The sequence below is a fragment of the Sardina pilchardus genome, chromosome 2, assembly GCF_963854185.1.
Source record: "Sardina pilchardus chromosome 2, fSarPil1.1, whole genome shotgun sequence".
Classification (NCBI taxonomy): Eukaryota; Metazoa; Chordata; class Actinopteri; order Clupeiformes; family Clupeidae; genus Sardina; species Sardina pilchardus.
Window position 1 is genome coordinate 36,560,015 of NC_084995.1, and position 19,107 is coordinate 36,579,121.

The 19,107-nt window shown below is 41.5% G+C and overlaps 3 protein-coding genes across 3 annotated transcripts; 2 read left to right on the forward strand and 1 right to left on the reverse strand.

Moving 5' to 3' along the window:
- Positions 1 to 18: 18 nt before the first annotated feature.
- bmi1b (bmi1 polycomb ring finger oncogene 1b) lies at positions 19 to 5,789 on the reverse strand. Its single transcript, XM_062556671.1, has 10 exons — positions 5,427 to 5,789; positions 2,463 to 2,589; positions 2,257 to 2,353; positions 2,074 to 2,129; positions 1,949 to 1,999; positions 1,718 to 1,826; positions 1,523 to 1,562; positions 1,289 to 1,384; positions 1,010 to 1,090; positions 19 to 870 (listed from the first exon to the last, which is right to left on the reverse strand). Exons 2-10 carry the CDS (start codon positions 2,575 to 2,577, stop codon positions 466 to 468), a joined length of 1,050 nt encoding a protein of 349 aa, XP_062412655.1. The 5' UTR covers positions 2,578 to 2,589; positions 5,427 to 5,789; the 3' UTR covers positions 19 to 465.
- A 4,591-nt stretch (positions 5,790 to 10,380) lies between these two features.
- On the forward strand, positions 10,381 to 15,620 carry dnajc1 (DnaJ (Hsp40) homolog, subfamily C, member 1). The gene is made up of 11 exons (XM_062529289.1): positions 10,381 to 10,690; positions 11,538 to 11,639; positions 11,834 to 11,880; positions 12,330 to 12,495; positions 12,810 to 12,907; positions 13,025 to 13,209; positions 13,514 to 13,680; positions 13,799 to 13,918; positions 14,231 to 14,279; positions 14,425 to 14,906; positions 15,214 to 15,620. Exons 1-11 carry the CDS (start codon positions 10,538 to 10,540, stop codon positions 15,280 to 15,282), a joined length of 1,638 nt encoding a protein of 545 aa, XP_062385273.1. The 5' UTR covers positions 10,381 to 10,537; the 3' UTR covers positions 15,283 to 15,620.
- A 1,226-nt stretch (positions 15,621 to 16,846) lies between these two features.
- LOC134072553 (methionine-R-sulfoxide reductase B2, mitochondrial-like) lies at positions 16,847 to 18,781 on the forward strand. The gene is made up of 5 exons (XM_062529301.1): positions 16,847 to 17,017; positions 17,437 to 17,543; positions 17,872 to 17,948; positions 18,153 to 18,300; positions 18,495 to 18,781. The coding sequence occupies exons 1-5, from the start codon at positions 16,909 to 16,911 to the stop codon at positions 18,600 to 18,602; spliced, it is 549 nt and encodes a 182-aa protein (XP_062385285.1). The 5' UTR covers positions 16,847 to 16,908; the 3' UTR covers positions 18,603 to 18,781.
- Positions 18,782 to 19,107: the final 326 nt, after the last annotated feature.

The following is a 19,107-nucleotide window of genomic DNA, read 5'->3' on the forward strand; positions in this document are numbered from 1 at the left end:
CACCCCCATAATACTGTCTTTAAGTTCAATAATAAGGCTATATTATAAACTTAACATTTCCAGGGGCAACCTTGGGCCTGACTGGAATCTCTTTTGAGAAGATCTATGATGAAAGTCCAAGGATTTTTTAGAGACAAAATGAAATATAAATTATTTACGGAAAGTCAAATTAAAACCAAAATCAGCAAACTTGACTGAAACTGAAAAGCTTCAGAATTTCACCTTGATCAAAAAAACCCATATCTGCGGGTAAAACACCAGGGTCACTTAAGTTGTGCATCACTTCAATTTTCATTTAGGGGCTACATACATTGACAAACGTATGCATGTGATGTCAAAATATTTGACTGTGTTTGTTTTTTCTTCTTTTATCACAAATGACCACAACTACAATAAACAAACAAACAAAAAGATCAGCTCTGTTGGCATGGACAGGGACAGAACAGGGGTCAGTCTTTGGTCAAGTCACCCCAGAGGGGGTGAGCCATTCACAGCCGAGGGCTTGCAGGCTTTGCTGTTCAGGGGTAGCTGTCTGTTTGCTGGGCCAGAGCTGCAGTTGTTGTTGTTGGTGGTGGTGGCGGTGGCAGAGCCGGAGGAGGAGCACAGGCCATTGATCGTGGAGGTGTGTGAGAGTCCAGACTGGGCCGACTGCAACGCAGTTCTGGGGCTGGCTAGTGGGGGGGTGGAGGTGGAGGTGGAGGGGTCTCTGGCAGCAGGGCTGCAGGGTTTATCACTGCCCGAATCACTCTCCCCTTCGGGGCGGCTGCCAGCGCTGCCAGCGCTGCCACTGCTCAGCTCCTCTCTGGGACTGCAGAGCTTCATCTTCTTACAGCTGGGTCGCACGCGGTACTTCAGGGGCAGTGGTCCATTCTGGAAGATGAATGCAGTCATTCGATCATGCCATCATATATTCCAAAACATATAATGGACCTTATTGAAATTGTAACTGAAACATCAAACCACTCAAAACCAAAAATACATGGATAAGTGGATAAATCAGTTTCCATACCCTTCTCCAAGTGTAGATATAAGCAATGTCCATTAATGTGTAATAATCTTTAAGTGGTTCATCTTCATACATAACATCAATCTGGAGTGGAAAAAGTGAGAAAAACATGAGCCATATTATACAGCACAAATTAATATGCCAGATACAATACCTACCATCACATATTCATTTGACTAGAAGACAAGGCCTACAATATTGGCTCATTTAACTATACACACATAAAATATATGAAAAACAACATGTAACTCGTTTGTGAAGGGAATGATATGAGAATCCTACCTGAAAGGTACAAGGTATGTCCATCTTACTCCTCAGAAATTTTCTTAGATGCAGGACAGTCATTGCAGCTGGACACTGTAAGTACCTTTTCACACTCTATAATAGAAATACAAAATACAAAATACTTTAAAAACTTCAGCGATCAACGGTCAGTCTTATTTTTCCAACTGAACTGCGTATGACAATCTTTACCTCGTTTACTATCTAAAACAGTAACAGTAATATTTTTCTCACCTCTTTAGTGACACTTTTAGCCTCTCCAGATTTTTCTTGTCTGTAAACAACAGCAAAAAGAAAAAAGGTTTAAATGGAACCAACCTCATACACAGTAAACACCTGTATGGCCCAAATATTTTTACACCTTTTTCTAATCAAATGCAATGACTTCTGTGATCGCTGACAGTTTTAAAAAAAACAGATGAGCCTTACTTGTTTTGGTCAAAGAACTCTATGGAGAGGCTGATAATCTCATCATCCGTAATTATTCTCTTGTCCTCGTCAGCCACTTCTCCTCTGTCTTCATTCGATCCATTTGCAGCTGTGACAGGAGGTCAGTAAAAAACAACAACAACAACAAAAAAAACATATATCACTCAACACAACAACTTCACCCTCTGTACAGGTTTGAGTAATGCAAGTGAAATCTTTTGATTCATTTACCATCAACTGAAGGATGTTCGGCATAGAAATCTCGTCTCCGTTTCATTTCATCTGAGAAAATATACTACAGTTATTTATGTTCCAAACAACCAGACCATTAGTTTTTGTATTAAACACAAACTTACTTTTGAAAAGACCCGGAACCAACTTGTACACAATGTCTTGAAGAGTCTTGTCCGACCTTCCAAAAGAGTAAAAAAAAAAAAACATAGTCTCTTCTGTTTTGTTGTAAATTGTATCTGTTGTATCCTATTCTCAAAGCTGCCACTTGATACATATGTTTTCAACAGGATACACTGTAGGCCTACCTTATATTCAGCAAAGGCTTTGTTTTGTGGACCTGAACATCACAGATAGGGCAGTACTTGCTGGTCTCAAGATACCGCACAATGCACATTTTGCAAACTAGGGACACAGACATAATTAAATCAGGATATAACAAAGTGTGTGAATCTGTTTTACATTGAAGCATGATAAATCAGGCAATGAAAATGAGTTGAAAGGAGGAACTTACAGGAATGTAGGCATTCAACAATGGTTGTGGCATCTATGAAGTAACCTCCACATAACACACACATCAAGTGGGGATTCAGCTCTGTTATCTTAATTCTTGTTGTTCTGTGCATCATGGAATTAGAAGTCTGCAGAAAATGTATTTAATTAAAATGTGGCAAATACCCACAAACAGCCCAACAGCTAAGGTTATCATTCAGTCTAACTGATGGTTTTTATTTATTTATTTATTTTTTATCTTTAACACGTGAACTGCGCAAGACGAAACCCATCAGTCCGCAAACATATTAGCCTACGCGGATAAGGTGAACCAATATTGTAAGGATAATTATGGACAGATGCCAAAATACCAGCACTAACAGTTACTATAGCAACTGGTAATTTTTGGCACCATGCCAATTGAGCGGTGAGTATTTCGGAGGTATGGGTGTTGGTGTAGACCAATGTGACGACAAAATGTCATAGGTGCCACATAATCCGTTACATTTTAGCGGCACACTCAATGGTTCTCGGAATCACAATCGGCGTGCAGCTCAGCCGTGGCTGCCATATTGGCCCTTTCATGCGCGAGTTTGTTCACGTGATTGTGCGAGCACGATGTCCAAAGTGTTTATGATATTCCTAAAAGGATGCATAGTTGTTACATAAAGGATGATGTTCTACTGTCAAGATATATTCACACAACTCCGCGATTGAGTTAAGTAATCTAAATCGTGACGATCTTGAGCGGGTGGTTTTCCCATCAGGACGGAGGGAGTATCAAAAGCTTGTTACAATGTTGACCCTTGACTGGTTCTCGAGAAAACGGACTTTCTCTTTGTGAAGAAAGCTAACTTATCATACAGTGGGGCATGACACTCCTGAGTTGATAAACGAATGCAAGGCAATAAAAAACCTAAAAAAATAATATGATTAATAATAAAAATAGGCCCTTATAATAATAATAATAAAAAAAAACCCAACAAGGCCTAACTTCATTCATGCTATTGCGTTGGCAACGCTATTTAATATTGCAGACTCATGTCTAAGCAATGGGTTTCAATTGCTTAGGCTAGATCCAAGGTTGAGACGCTAGTTTTTTTTCTCCAAGAAAGACTTCCTTCAACCATTTAGAAATACAGATTTTAACCAAGACCGGTCTATCCTACACCTGTAAGTCATTACAACCAAAAGCACCACAGTTGTGCCTTTAGAAAGTAGCCTATCGCACACCTTACTCTGGCGTGAACTAGCCTGACAGGACAAGGCTTTGGTTGCACGGTTGTAAAACACGGGGAGAGAAAAAAAAAAAAAAAAAAAAAAAATCAGCATTGGCGCCAAAACCATGGCATAACTTTGCAAGAGTGCCGTGCTCGTCACACTAATAGTGAATATGTTACTGTAACAGCTGTTAGAACTCGCAACTATGTTAGGTGTTATGTTAATTTCGCATTGATTGAGAAAATGAAGACGGCAAGAGTAGCCTAACTCCTGGTTCCTTTTCCAGGGGCGTGGAAGGGTGATAGAGACAAGGCTTATAGGTTTAGAAACATTGTTGTCTTGCCAAACTAAGACAAGAAATAAGATGTAATTAACTGTAATGTCCTAAACAATTACTTGTTGTCAGGCAGTCAACCAATAAAGTCATCATTTCAGCCCAACAAAGGCATGTTAATGACTGACATTATAGCCTACTGATTTCTTCAGATTATCCCCATGTTGATTGGAACAAACAGACAGGGAAGATTTGAGAAGTTTGAAAAGTTCCTGTCGTAGTAGCCTATAGACTACAGTAAACTGTAGGCTAGTGTTTCTTGAGGAGAAGCATCTATGACTTCAGCTTTGAGGTTATATGCTGCTGATAATGACACAAGTATGACCAGATGATCCTATTGTAGACTTCTAAATGATGGGATGGCCGTCCAACTAGGCGACACTACTATTAAAATGACGCGTAAAGCCTGACGCACGACTACCAGTTCACCGAGTAAGATTAACCAGATTGAAACACTGTTAATGATTTTTTTTTACATGCTTCTAGGCCTACATAATCGGCCTACCATAGTCATGTACCTCATGTTTTCCACACATTTGTGTGTGATTTTTGTGTGTCATGATTTGTCATTGCTCTAAAGCGTTTATGACCAGAACACCTTACAGGGGCCAAAACCATCTCTCACAATGAAATTATTGTTTAAAATTAAGACAACCTGACATCATTTAATTGTTGTGATTGTAAAGTGAAAACGGAACAGCATGATACAAAATTATTGTGGAAGCTGACATCTGACTGAAGCAGAGGATACACGTTATCGTCGGTAGCCTACAAATAGACTCAAGAGAAGAACCAAAAGCGTCAAAGAAACCAAAAACGAGCAAAGAAAGCATATGGGGCTACTCTATTGATCTATACAAGATGACCTAAGCTAACAGGTCGACATAAAAACATATTATTTAAACAATGTTGGAAACTATGACTTCCTACTGCATCCACATCTAACGAGAAACCTCTGCTTACGAACATAAGTTCCTAAAATGCTGAAAGAATCATTGAATGTCCAGCTGTCAATTTTGCCCATCACTACATCACCAACAGTTCTCATTTCTATAATATCAGCTCATCATGTTGAATAATAGGACTTAAATAACTGTTAAAATGTGATCCATCCTGAGATCTAACTCATTTCTCCACTGGCTTTCCTCAACCTGACGCCTTCTACACATATTAAAGAAAGCGAAACATAATTGTATCACTATTAGAATGTTTTGGATAAGATGTGCATGTACTGGCGGCGTTATTTTTGAGAGAATTACAGTGACACGTATCAAAGAGAGACACATTTTAAACATTTCTGCATTGAGCAAAGAGCATGTTCGCACCAAGCAAGCAGTCAACAACAGCTACTCCCTATAGCGGTACGAATATTTCAATAGCCTATATCATCATCGCTCGTCAGAATTTTAAGTCAAATTCCATCCTACTCACCAGGTTTATCCAAGATGGTATCCAAGCGAGATTGATAGACAATGAAACTTGAAAGTCGATCAGAGAAAAATGAATGCAGCCAAAGCGGCCATCTTGGATTGAGCTGCAGACGCTGTCAATTGCAAGAGCTCTAACGCACCACCGTCGAGTTCATTGTAGTTACGCAATTGCCTTTTACGCGCCACGGTAAGCCTTGAACATTCAAGGTGACGGAATGATTTGATCTCCAAAGCAATTATTTCACTTCTCTCATCGAACTGTTGAGGTCTATCGCGCAATTCAGCGGTTTAAAAAATGCCGTGTCTGATGGTTCAGTGGAAACTGACACCGTCCCCAAAATGGCTTGTAGTTCGACCGCCCCGTGCTGTCACGTGGTCCCATTCCTGAGGGTAGCCTGGGAATTAGAAGCGGTGTGTAGGAGATCATCAATACCCCAACCTTGGAGGAGGGTCTCTTTTTTTGTCTTCGGGTGCACTCTCCTCCAGCAGCACCAGTCAGTAGATAGATGAGAGATGAAGACCAGCGCTTCCTACTTTACCAAAGCGATAGAGCAGGCTGCTATCAATTCGAATTGGTATCATGCAGTTTGGGCAATTTGTGTGCCATAATTTCCTTGATGCTATAGTTGCATGCTCTACCGGGCCATGATTAAAATGTAGACTAATTGTGTAGTTAAATCTGAGAAGCACTGAAAAGTAGCCTAGGTCCATGCACTACACAAATGCTTTATGGTTACTTCTCAAGTTATCTTCTTCATATTGCACATTCAAGTCTGTGTTTTAGTGTTATTTTTCTCAAAGACACCTTATCTAATGGTTGAATGTTTATCGATTGTATCGTTGATTTTTTTTTTTTTTTTTAAATCTGCTGCCGTTTCGACGCTGCGGGTTTTTGTCGAAACGTGACCGAATATTGGACTGACGACTGTTTTACTCGAAATAGGCCTATGTATTAGCCTATTTGTAGGCTATTTATTTTGTAGTCACATCACAAAGGTTGGCTACATGTATTAGAGAAGCAAGAGCTAACCAAGAGCATCTTCATTAGTGTGAAAGGATTACAAAAAAAAAGAAAAGAAAAAGAAAACAGAGAAAGTTGACCGATCACTCATTCTCATTGAAAGAGAGGGGGCAATTTAACAAGATGGGCCGAACTACTTTTGAGCTCAGGATGTCAGGTGGGCAAGAAGCACTTCACAATTCATACGTCCAAACAACCGACTTCTTGTTGGGTGCCGTGTTTATGAGTAGGGATATAGCTTATAGCGAAAAGGTATTGTGCATGCGTGGATCTATGGAGATAAGAAATGCTTGGCCTGGCAAGAACCCTTTCGATCTCTCATCTTGTCCTGGGACAGCCGCCCACAGCAGTCATCCACTAAAGGAACAAATACACATATGATGTCTAAGTATGTCTAAAATAGACTTTATTTTACAGAACAAACAAAACTATCCTTCGAGAATAACTTTATTTAGTCTAATGTGACATGACTGAAAGGTGCGTTGGATTTATTCAGACCAACTATACGCTTTAGCATTATCATTGGGTCCGAATGTTAAATAGGTCTATCTAGTATCGTACTTATCACATTTGAACCGCACACATTTTATATGTTAGTCTCAGGTTACAAGCGCAGCCCGACATCGCCTAATTGTTTGTGACAGTGAGGATATGTGCTGAGACGTGAAGCATTTATCACTGAACTTTATTCTTCTTTTTTAGGTGTTCCTGTAATGTGGCAAACAGTAACATAGGCCTACATCACTCTCCTGTCTCTGAAACCTACACGCAAATGTGCGAAATATATGCGCTGGCTAATTTTAGACATATGACGATAAATGACCGCACAGCCTGCTGAGAAAGGGCAGTCTGCTACGTGTTACAAGTCAAGGAGGTTCCCTGACGTCATGCGCGAGAGCACGTTGGGACTAAAACAAAGGATCACAGCTGAGCGCAGCAAAACTGTTGATTTTTGGGTACGTTTTAAAGTCAGACACGACCCCGCAAATTAGCTCAACATAGGCCTAACTGATGATAGAAACGACGCCTACCGCTAACCTTGATTCAGACCAAACGAGCTGCGCGGAATGATTCTTTCTAGAGTAGGCCTAGCCGAAATATTCCTGAGCTACGACGAGAACCTTTCAGCCTTCCAGTTTTATGTGTTTAGATGACGAGTGGGTAAATACGACTAAGTTTAAGTTAGGCTACGCTACATACACGGAACTACAGCAGTATAACTCAGGATCCAGCAGCCACCAACCATTTGGTTTAGGCGCTCATATGACAGTTGTGGAAATCAACCTATCCGCGATCAATAATAATAATAATAATAATAATAATAATGATAAAAAATTACACAGTCAAAAAAGTGAAAGTAACCTGTAAAAGTGACTGAGTAGGTTTTCGATGCTTTTGTTGTGATATCCGGTGACCACAAGACATTCTATTATGGTCTTCTATGATCAACAATTACGGAATATCCTCAGATAAGGCAGTGCGGCAAAGTTAGGGATGTAGGCTATATGCCCATGTGAGCTGCCTAGCCTAGGCCTACTTGAAGGGTAGCTTACACGGAAGAAAAGGTATCTCACAGACAAGAAAGACTTGCTAGAAAAGAAGAAGAAGGAGAAGGGGAGAGAGAGAGAGCGCGCATAGGTTGCAGAAATCTATTTATTTGTAAAACAAATAGGCTAGGCTGTGTTATTATGTAGCCTATGGACTATAATATCACTACAATTTTCTCTTGGTTACACGTTGACACTGACATGTTATCACTGCCAGTTTTCTAATAAAGCTTACTTCATTGTGTTATGGCCTTCTAAGAAGCTGCTTCTAAGAATGGCTTTCACTCAAGTCAATGGGCCTTCATAATTGGCATGCACACTGTGGCGCGTGTCAATCAGGTGAAGTCTTCAGTTCATCCAAATGCATGTTACTGCAGTCATATTAGAGGCTTAACCTTCTTGGTTACGATACAGTCTTTGCACACCAGTCGATAGCCTTCATTCCAAATAGATGCTATCAGAATGTAAAGCCTAATTACTGAAGTTGAATCACATATGCAAGACAATGCGAGGCAGTTTTATTTACAGTGCATTTCATACCAATGCAGTTCAAAGTGCTTTACACAGACAGCAGTAGAAAACAGATCAATATAGGACATTTAACGGCTAAACGGTGCATGTGATCTTCAGCCAGATAAAGCGAAAGAACTAAAGAACTTGCCGCGTCAACTCTGTAATGTCTCGCTGAATATTTTATGGACAAAAAATGTTGCGATTTGGGACATGTGGATGAAGATGGAAACAGTCATTTTCTTTACCATGTCAGTAATCACCTTCAGACATGTTTCATTATAAACTCGTCAACTAGTCAACATTTTTTTTCATTAGTTATTTATTTAGCCTATCTGTTTATTTAGGCTAATTTAAGTGTTGCCTATTTTATAAAGTTCACGAAAGTGGGATAGTCTTTTGTCTGTCTTGTAGCCTACATTCATTTTGCGGAGAGCAAACTGTCCATAAGTGACGGGTTAGTGTCAAACACATGCCTTCTTATCCGAATAATGCGCATCCCCAACGCGATGTTGCAAATAGCAAGCGCTGTTCACTCTTGAATATATGAAACGATCAGGATTTAACTTTTGATTAAATTTGGAAGACTATTGATAAACGGATATTTATGTTTAGGCTAATGCATTTTTCATGGGCAAAGTCATTTGTTTTGCCGATCACACCTGAGCTTATGCATTCCTCATCTGCTGCCATGAAGGCATGTCTCTGTCCATAATTAAATCATGATACCGATAAAACTCCCGGAGAATGTCTGAAATTAACGGCCTGATGATGTGTGTAATTCGTATAGTCCACTTCAAAAGTTCTTATTTTAACTGATGAAATATCAATAGATCAGTTTTTATTTATTATATATATTTAAACGAATCGCCCCAACGGCAATGACGAATATTATTAGCCTAGTGATTTTGTTTTGTTTTCAGATAGACCTGTATTTGTTTTACATATAGGCTAGGCTATATTCACACTGAAACTGGCCGTGCGGGTAGAGGAGTAATTGAGTTTGAGTCAATCCCTATAATAAAAAAAAAACTAAATCTTCTATATTTGAAAGTTAACTGTGGCGTGATAAGTGATTAGATTGGAGCCATTTTGTTGATCCCTGGCCATTGGGTGCACCTTATATAAGTTATAGCAGGGATAACAGAACAGGTATAGGGCACTTGTTCCGACATTCTGACAAGATATTTGCAAAAGGATCTCAACGAGTTGCCACGCTTGCAAAGCCCATCACTTTATTTCAATTGGAAACCAAAGCCTAGCATTCCTTTGCCAGTATATAAAGTACTTTCATAATCTAGGCCTGATGTCTTTTGAAATATATTAGGCTAAATTAACATTATTAAATGGCCTATTGTTCGCAGTCTATTCGCAGCCTATAGGCCTATCACTAACGACTTTTCAATTAAAATTCAATTCTTTACGCATTGGGCATTCAACCCATTACGCATGGGCCTTTATACATTAATAAGCTGTTGCTTTGCATCGTTTTGTGCATGGACAAGAATGAAATAATGTGATAGTAATGCCAACCTTCACGGATCCACATAAGGGCAACACAGTAGGCTAAAGTTTTGTTCCTGTTATGATGTGAAGTTTCATTCTTGTGCTCTTTCATTTTAGAACGTAGCCCATAGTGTTACTATGTATGCGTAAGCATGTGTGGGCTACTTGAGGCCGAAGATATACAGCCTTGGATATGATGGGTAATATATTTAGTGAGCATTATGTAGCCAATAACCTTGAAGGACAGTCTCGGATGGCTTGGCCATGGGGAAGACGCAGCGCCACCCTGTGGCAGACTTCTGAGGTGCACCGAGGGCCAAGAGAGAGGAAATCCTCAGTAGCTTTGGCAACAGTGACACGTTCCCTTTAAGAGCAATGGGGAAGCGGTAGCCACGTTCGACTTCAGGAGGAAAAGAGAGTATGCCTTGACTTGTAGGCCCAACAGAAGAATCGGATATATCAGTTGTTTTCGAGGCTTCTAGTGGCCTAGTTTTTTTATATGAGTAATTGAAAGGGAAACCTTTAAGAATGACCTCATCATGGGTCTCCATGTGTGCTTTACTACTCTGCCTTTCCATCGAGAAACCAATCCCCACACTTGCATGGGATGCAGACCTGGAGCTGTTCGATCTCGTTGAAGAAATACCGCAAACATTCTATGAATTCTTGTCGGTGGATCAGGTAACAGACAGAGCTCATATAATTCAATTGTTACATTGCGCTTTGTTGAATGTACGCGTATCCGAGACCTAAACCGTAATGGTATGCACTTTGCTGTCCTAATCCTTATGCTAAACAGAAAGCTTTTCTCGTCGTCACTGGGCCATTGCGTAGCCTACTATGGGCTATGCACTATCTACAGTCTTGTTTTAATGCCGTTTAATCAGCACCATTAGATCTTGAGATTCTAGTCAACGCATTGTTGTGGATATGAGTGCATGCCCTGGCCGAGACGCGGACGCGGTACGGCTAAACCAGTCGGCTTTCGATTGACTGGTCACTTCAGTGTTCCATGGTCAGAACAGATGTCGGCTAACATATGTGGCAACTACGTGTCTTTACTGGGCTGAAAACTCCACGCTACAGAGACATGTCGGGCTTATTTGATAAAATAATCGAGTAGTAGTTTACAAACTCTGTTCCTGTGGAAAGTTCACACACAAGGATCCTTTTAAAAATAATAATGTTAGCCGACCCTATTTTGATGCAAAGAATCTAGCAAACATTAGCCTAACCCTCGAAATACCTGATGCTATAAACTTTGCCCAGAGCCCTGTCTTATGAATTGTCATGGCTTTTTCGACCGACTCTAATCTTTTTTTAGGACCAATTCTTTCGATTTCGTTTTGAATTGTTTTTCACACTAATACTAGCGCTACTAAAGCTAGAAAATGCACTAGGTGGCACCAGTGATGTGGCACAGGACAGGAGAGGAGCTGTCTTGGACACTCACCCATATGTTCCCCATGCAACACTCCCCTAAATCCCCATGTATCTTACGCATTCTTTCTCTTTGCTCTCCATTAAGGATGCTCCGTCCGCAGACATTAGGAAGGCCTATCGAAGGCTTTCCCTCACCCTGCATCCAGACAAGAACAAAGATGAAAATGCAGAAACACAGTTCAGGCAGGTAAGCCCTGCAGTCCCAAATTACCGTCATCTGTCTCCATCTTTAGACCTTTTTCAGGTCTAAAGGTTTGCAGTCAGGCCCCTAGTATAAACATTTGTGAAGACATTCTGTTGACTGTATGATGCTTGTGTGGTGTGGCTGTTTGGAGAATACTGAGACTAAAGCTTAATTGTCTTTTGGTAATTGCTTTTCAGCTAGTGGCAATTTATGAGGTCTTGAAGGATGAAGAAAGGAGACAAACGTGAGTTCCTGCTTTTTATCTTTACTTTTAATATTCAAGTGAGATGCTACTTCTGACAAACAATGCAGGTTAGCAGTTGCAGTAATTGGTTGTAAACAATCTACTGCACGGTTTTCTATGGCGTGCTTGCTGTTCCACCACTCTGCCTTTACTAGTGTTACAACAGTGATTGCTAACAAGCTATTAAGTAGTTGGATGTGGCTGTTAAGCAAATGGTATAGACTGAAATGTACAGCCGGTTGAGCAGTCAGCACAAATGTTCTTTATCCATCTACCCTCAACATATGTGTCGCCATTCTTTGTCCCTGTATATCCTGCAGTTAGTAATCATTCAAAGTATCGACTACTTATGCATGCATCATGTCTTTTGTTTGCCATTTACACTTTTCTCTGTGGTCACAAGGGTTCATACAACAAACTGCTTGGTCTCTCGCAATGTCCATCCACAGGTACAATGACATTCTGGTCAATGGACTCCCTGATTGGAGACAGCCAGTGTTCTACTACCGGCGGGTGAGGAAGATGAGCAATGCAGAGCTAGGCTTCCTTCTCTTCCTGATCTTGACTGTTGGTCACTACGCAGTCATATGGTCTATTTATCTGGAGAAGCAGCTGGTGAGTAGCTCACATGATCGTGTTAATAGACATTGTTGCCCCCTCTTTGTAGTTCTTAATGGTTTGAGCACATTACTGTGTGTAAGAATTCATGGTACTCAACCCAACATTAAGTACACTTGTATTGAATTGACTTGAATTGATGATGAGGCCAGGCCTACTGGGTGAATGATTCTTTTAGAGTGGAAGAAGCTACAGAAGCCATGTTGCATGAAGACTGTAGTCCAGTCCATCCAAACAGCTCTAGTCCTAATGTTTGATTAGGTGTGTTCGTTAATGCCTTTTTGCTTCACTCTCCTTGTCATTTTGTGCAGGATGAACTTCTGAGTAAAAAGAAGAAAGAGAAAAAGAAAAAGATGAGTAACAAGGGCACGGAGGATGGGAAGGGTGTCAACCAGGAGAAGAATGAACGGTAAGAAGTCATTGTCTTTGGATACGTTTTTAATGGAGATCAGATCACCCAGCTTGTTGTCATCGAACTACCAGTGAACACTGAGCTATATTCCATCCCATCTTCTGAATTAATCAGGTCCTATGACAAGCCCCAGTGGCATGACATCCTGCCGCTCAAACTGAGCATCTGGCTGTACTTCTCCGTGAAGTCCCTCCCTCAGGTCATTCAGGAGGTGAAGCAGTACTATGAAGACTATCAAGCAATGAAGGTCCAGGAGAAGGAGGAAGCTGAGGCCTTGGCTGCACAGGAGGCACAACAAAGTGAGCCACCTACTCGCTTTAAGGAGCACATTTTAAGGAATTGTTATGAGAGGATGATCAGATTTATACACAGTTATTGACACACCAGAAAGCAATTGATATGGGACGTCTCTTAAAGTTGCTATAAGACATTGTTATTGGAAATACTTCAGCCGTCGCAGTCAAGAATTTCTTCTATTTTGAATAAAGCCCATTTATAAATAGGGTTGTACAAATCTAACACAAAATCTAAACCCACAGCATAGAGAGATGTAATGACCTGATTCTTCATAATGAGACATATTTTTAAATTGACTCTTTGTAGAGGAAAAGCGCCCCAAAGTAAAGAAGCCGAAGATAGAATTCCCTGTCTATGAACCCAGCACCTCCGATGCAAACTATGCAGCTCCATATGACCAGGCAGCATCCATTGAAGACATCGAAGACCAGATGGATGACTGGCTAGAAGACAGAAAATCCCAGAAAAAGAAAGTATGTACCTCTTTACCAGTTCCCATAATGCACTTGTTTCCCTTCACACATATGTTCTTCCTGCTGAGGGCAGCAGAGGACCTATTTAACCGTCTGTGCTGTTGATTATTTGCCCCAGGTCCCTGAGTGGACAGAGGAAGACCTCAGCCAGCTAAGCAGGTGCATGGTGAAGTTTCCTGGTGGCACTCCGGGACGGTGGGAGAAGATTGCCCATGACCTGGGCAGGTCCGTGGCAGAGGTGTGTGTGTATTTGTGCGGCTTCATTCAAAACGCATATAGTATGTTACTAGTGGTGAATCATTAGTGAGTGGCTGTGTTGTAAATGGAGAATAACAATGTGTGTGTGTGTGTGTGTGTGTGTGTGTGTGTGTCTCTATTTGTCTGCCTGTCTCATGTCAGATATGCCGTCCATATTTAACCTGCAGATAGCACATATTTAATATTTAACCCCAGATTGTTGTGGTTGTGCAGTACAGAACCAAGTGCTTACCATGTTCATGTTTATGTTCATGCCATAAATGCAACTTAATCAAGCTATCATCATTGATAGGTAACTACAAAGGTCAAACAAGCCAAAGACAATATCACCATCACACCAGGTAAGATTATTAAAATGATTGAAGATTATTCAATAATAAGTCCATACTGGTACAGTATGTGCGAAGGCTTTGAATCGCACCAGTCAGGAACTGGGCCACTCCCTTTGTCTTTGATGTCTGACTCTGTGATCTGTGATCCGTGCAGGGATGGTGAAGCTCTCGGATCTGAAGGGTGCCTCTTTAGGGGGTAAAGTGTCCAAATCCGGCGCGGTGCCGGACAACCTGATGACCCAGCGCGAGGAGCTGCCACTGGCCCAGGAGCAGCCAGCGGAGCCAGACGGCGGGGAGGAGACGGAGGCGAAGGGCCTGAGGAGGAGAGCGAAGAGGACCGCGGGCGGCGCGGGGAGCGGGAGCGGGAACGGGAGCGGCGCCGCGGCTGCGGAGGACAAGCCCAACCGGAGCCGTCGCCAGAGGGACTTTGACCCTGACGCCGTGGAGGAGGACAGCGACGAGGACAGGCAGGCGCAAGCGCCGGCGGCGCAGAAGGAGAAAGCCAGCGCTGCCCCCGCGGAGGACGTGTGGACACAGAACCAGCAGAAACTTCTGGAGCTGGCGCTGCAGCAGTACCCACGTGGCACCACGGAACGCTGGGACAAGATTGCTAAAGTGGTGCCCGGAAAGAGCAAGGTGGGTGACCAGTGGCCTGAGCTGACAATCACCACCACAGTCAGAGCATGGAAATAAGCAACGGAAAGAGCCGTCATATAAATTACTTCAAGTAGAAGTATGAGCGAGAATGCATTTGTGTTATTTTTAGTTAGTACAGGGTGGCATTTTTAATAAAGGAAGGCTAGTAAAATCTATCATCCTTATGTATGGCCACTTCCTTCCACTGAACATGTTTGATTGACAGAATGTTTGATCGAATTTCATCCATTTGGTTTTGATCCCTTGTGAACCTAACCAACGTGTCTTTCCATTTTGTTTTTCCTAGGAGGAGTGTATGATTCGTTATAAGTTGCTGGCTGAACTCATACAGAAACGGAAGCAAGCGAAAAGCTGACTCCCCTCCGGCAGCCATCTTGGGTTTTCACTTTACCTCTCACCTGTCTGTCATGTGCCTTAAGCTCCACACTGAAAGAGAACCCAGTTACCAGACATCTGCAATTCCCAAGATTCTACTCGATATGGAAGCCTTAGCATTATACTTCAGGAGAATTTCACATCTCCTTTGCGAAACCGTCTGTTGCAATATATGCTGAAAATGTTTTTATTTATTTTTCATTTTGCATTTCATCCCTTGCCTTGCCCCCTTTTTGCTTCATAGTTTATCTGTTTTCAGTGGGAAGCTGTCAACATTGTTTAAGGTGTTTTTATAAATCCATGAATCAAATAACTTTTCAGAGGCATTATGGAGTGTGTTCATTTAAACGTTATTTCCACAAAATCATTTGGCAGGCTCTGTTATCCAACAGTGACTTACAGTTAAGGAATAACAACCAATCAACAGTGAGTTGGGAGACTTACTTAGAGTAAATACACAGTATCAAGTCTACTCGGTCTGACAAAACTGAAGGAAGTAGAAAGAGGAAGTGGGCCCAGTAAGTGTTAGAAGGGCGGAGGGTGAAGACTCCTCAAGATAGGACTTATTTGGAGTAAATACACACTTATCACGTCTACTCAATCTGACAAAACAGAAGGTAGTAAGAGGAAAATGGCCCAGTGAGTGCACAGGTGTTAGAAGGGTGGAAGGTGAAGAGGTGAAGACTGGAAGATAGAGAAGAACACACCTCCCTCTGGTTACATTTGTAAGCTTGTTATAAATGAGACATGCCTGAGCAGAGATTGCCTTGTGTGAAGGGATGGCAATACCAGACATATTCATGCTCCTGAGTGCAGTGGACTGTAAGGCCTACGTGTTTCGGTGGATAGAGTATGCAGACCCAGTATTCGCTCTGCCCGTGTATGTAAACAATTTGAATGTCCACCAGTGTTTATTACATGACAGTGTACATTTCTGACTGCATGTGACCCCTGGTAGTATTCGTTAGTATTTATATGTACATTCTGGGCACATGGGATATTCACATCGTTTTCATAAAAAATACTATGATTGACACTTCAAAAGTATTCGGATGCTTTTCACCGGTCACTATAGTGTTGCTTATGGCCATGTATGCATGGCATGTATGCCCATGAGAGCGTGATCAAAACCAGACTGTGTGGTCAGTTACAGCTCTGCGCCCCATCGAAACAAACCCACTGGTATCTAAGCCAATATCAATGAGATGATGCCTACATCACACTGAGAGCACACATACAGTCTGTGTTAGCTTAGCTTCATTCTGGGAAAAAAACCATCTCAAATCATAGAATTGTGAAGGATCCAATGCTCTGAAGCAAAAAGAAATGCAGTCCAGCTTGAAGATTCCTCTGAATATTGGAACACTTCCTCTCACCAATAAACTGCCTATTTTCACAAGAGTCTGTTCTCTATTCATAAATGATCTTGACCTACATATCCTCCGAACTCTTTATCAGTATACTTTGACCCCCCTCTCTATTGCCAACCGATTCATCAGCGTTTGTGTAATGGGAGAGGTAGCAAGTAGAAACGCGGACTGTGTCCACACACACTTGTCTGTCTAACTTACTGTGCTATAGCCTCTGCTGAGGGGTCTATTAGAAAATGGCTCGGATGGTCAGTCGCTTCTGTCAGCTGCTTGGTGAAGTGTCTATAAAGTCTCCTCTGCCTCTGAGAAGTTTAGTGTTGATAAGACCACTGCGCACATCTTCTGGTGAGAGACATTCAGCCTTTACTTCTTTTTTTGAGTGAATGTGTTTGTAGAAGTGAGTATTGTGTTTGGAAAGCTCTCATAATGCAAATTTAGAATGGGAATGGTTGTCAAATTGACATTGTTAGTTTCTGAATCCAATTATATTTATTCACTGCCAGCCAATGAAAATCCACAGTGCACTCCAAAAAAAAAAGAAAAGAAAAACTAATCAAATGTATTTAAACATGAACAACTGATTTCAGATTAACCAAAGTACAAATCTGTGTTCAGTTGAAGGTCTGGTAAATGTCAATATCAAAATACAAAAGGAGAATAATCAAAGTAGGCTACCAAATAACCCTTGTGTTATAGCCAGTGTATAATAATGAAGTGAACTCTGCCACTCACCTGGTGCCAACACTGTGGCTTAATGCCCCCAGAGCTGAGGTCGCTGACACGTTACGATAAGTCATGGGCGAACACAGACTGGAAGAAGAAACTGACCCCAGAACAGTACACAGTCACAAGAGAGAGGCGTACAGAAGAGGTGAGTGCATAGGGTGGTGACAGCTCACTTGCAATGCCATGTAAGAAGCTTTAGAGGACAACAAGGTCAATATGAATTACATTGAGTATGTAGGCTATGCTATAGTAACAATGACTTGAAGTTGAGTTGCAGTAAAAACTGGCAATTAATTATACATGTTTCTGTAGACACAAGCAAACACAAGCTTTTTTGAGAAGAGACAGTTGGGAGAGATGTAAAACTGCTTCCTTCAACTCTAAAATAACTTACCATCTGTTAGAAAGCAGAAGTCCGGTATCTCCATGTTCACTAAAATAGTGAGCTCATGCATTTTACTTTCCTTCTCTAGCCTTTCACTGGCATCTACTTAAACCACTCGGAAGAGGGCATGTACCACTGTGTGTGCTGTGACACTCCCCTTTTTAGGTAGGCTCATACGTACTGTGCCGAATGGAAATGAAATGAGTTCATAATGAGTTCTCTCATAGATGGTGAAGATGTCTATGCTCTGGAAACTGTGACTCAAACAGATTGCATTATTTTATATACCTTCACACTGATGTAACAAACAGCGAGCCTGAGTTTGACTGATGAAATGCATGATGACATATCCCTCTGTCATGTGTCTAGCTCTAAGTCTAAATTTGATTCGGGGGCCGGGTGGCCATCTTTCACTGAGGCCCATGGAACATGGGAGCGGGATGAAGGTCATGCCAACATCCTGCGGCGGGCTGATAACTCACTGGGTAGCACAGCAACCGAAGTCATTTGTAAGCAGGTAAGATGCCCCAAATTCATACGAGATATGTGTGGCATAATGCTTACATCTTATACTGACACGATACTGATCATGGAGCTGGAATTATATTGTGACTATTTCACTGTTTTCTAATTGATGTTTGACAAATGACTTTATACTGTTCCTCTGTAATGCAGTTGGCCTGTGTGTTTTGTCCCTGTGCACTCTGACAGTGTGACGCTCACCTGGGCCACGTGTTTGAGGACGGCCCAGAGCCCAGCGGTCAGCGCTTCTGTATCAACAGCATCGCTCTCAGCTTCAAACCAAGTGTGAAAGAATAAGGGGTCTTACTGGCACAGCAGCGTCATTCTAGAGTAACACAGGATTTCCTGTAACATGACTGACCGAGCCGTCAGACAAGTTGACTTTACTATGTACTGCAGTTCATTGCAAAGGACACCAACTGAAAGTAGTGAGTGAAAATGACTTAACCAGAGCTATAAAACCAAGAATTCTGTAACATGTTGCATTTGTGCTTATTCACATTACAATTTAGACTAATGTCAGACATACCCCCAATGTTAAACTTGTCCTCCACTTTGTCTTCAAAACAATGAAATCCTTACATCAAGGTTTAGAATTAAATGGGTACATCACAAATGATATTCATATGTTAATTACATACCAAAGCAGCCAGGTTACAGGGTATATAATGCTTGAGCCTTGCATTAAATGCATGTAAATACAGACCCACCCAAGAAGTCACTCACTGTCAATAGACTGTGGTGAGGACACACTATAGAGGTCTGCAGGAGGATCAAAGACTACAGTTTATAATATGCCATC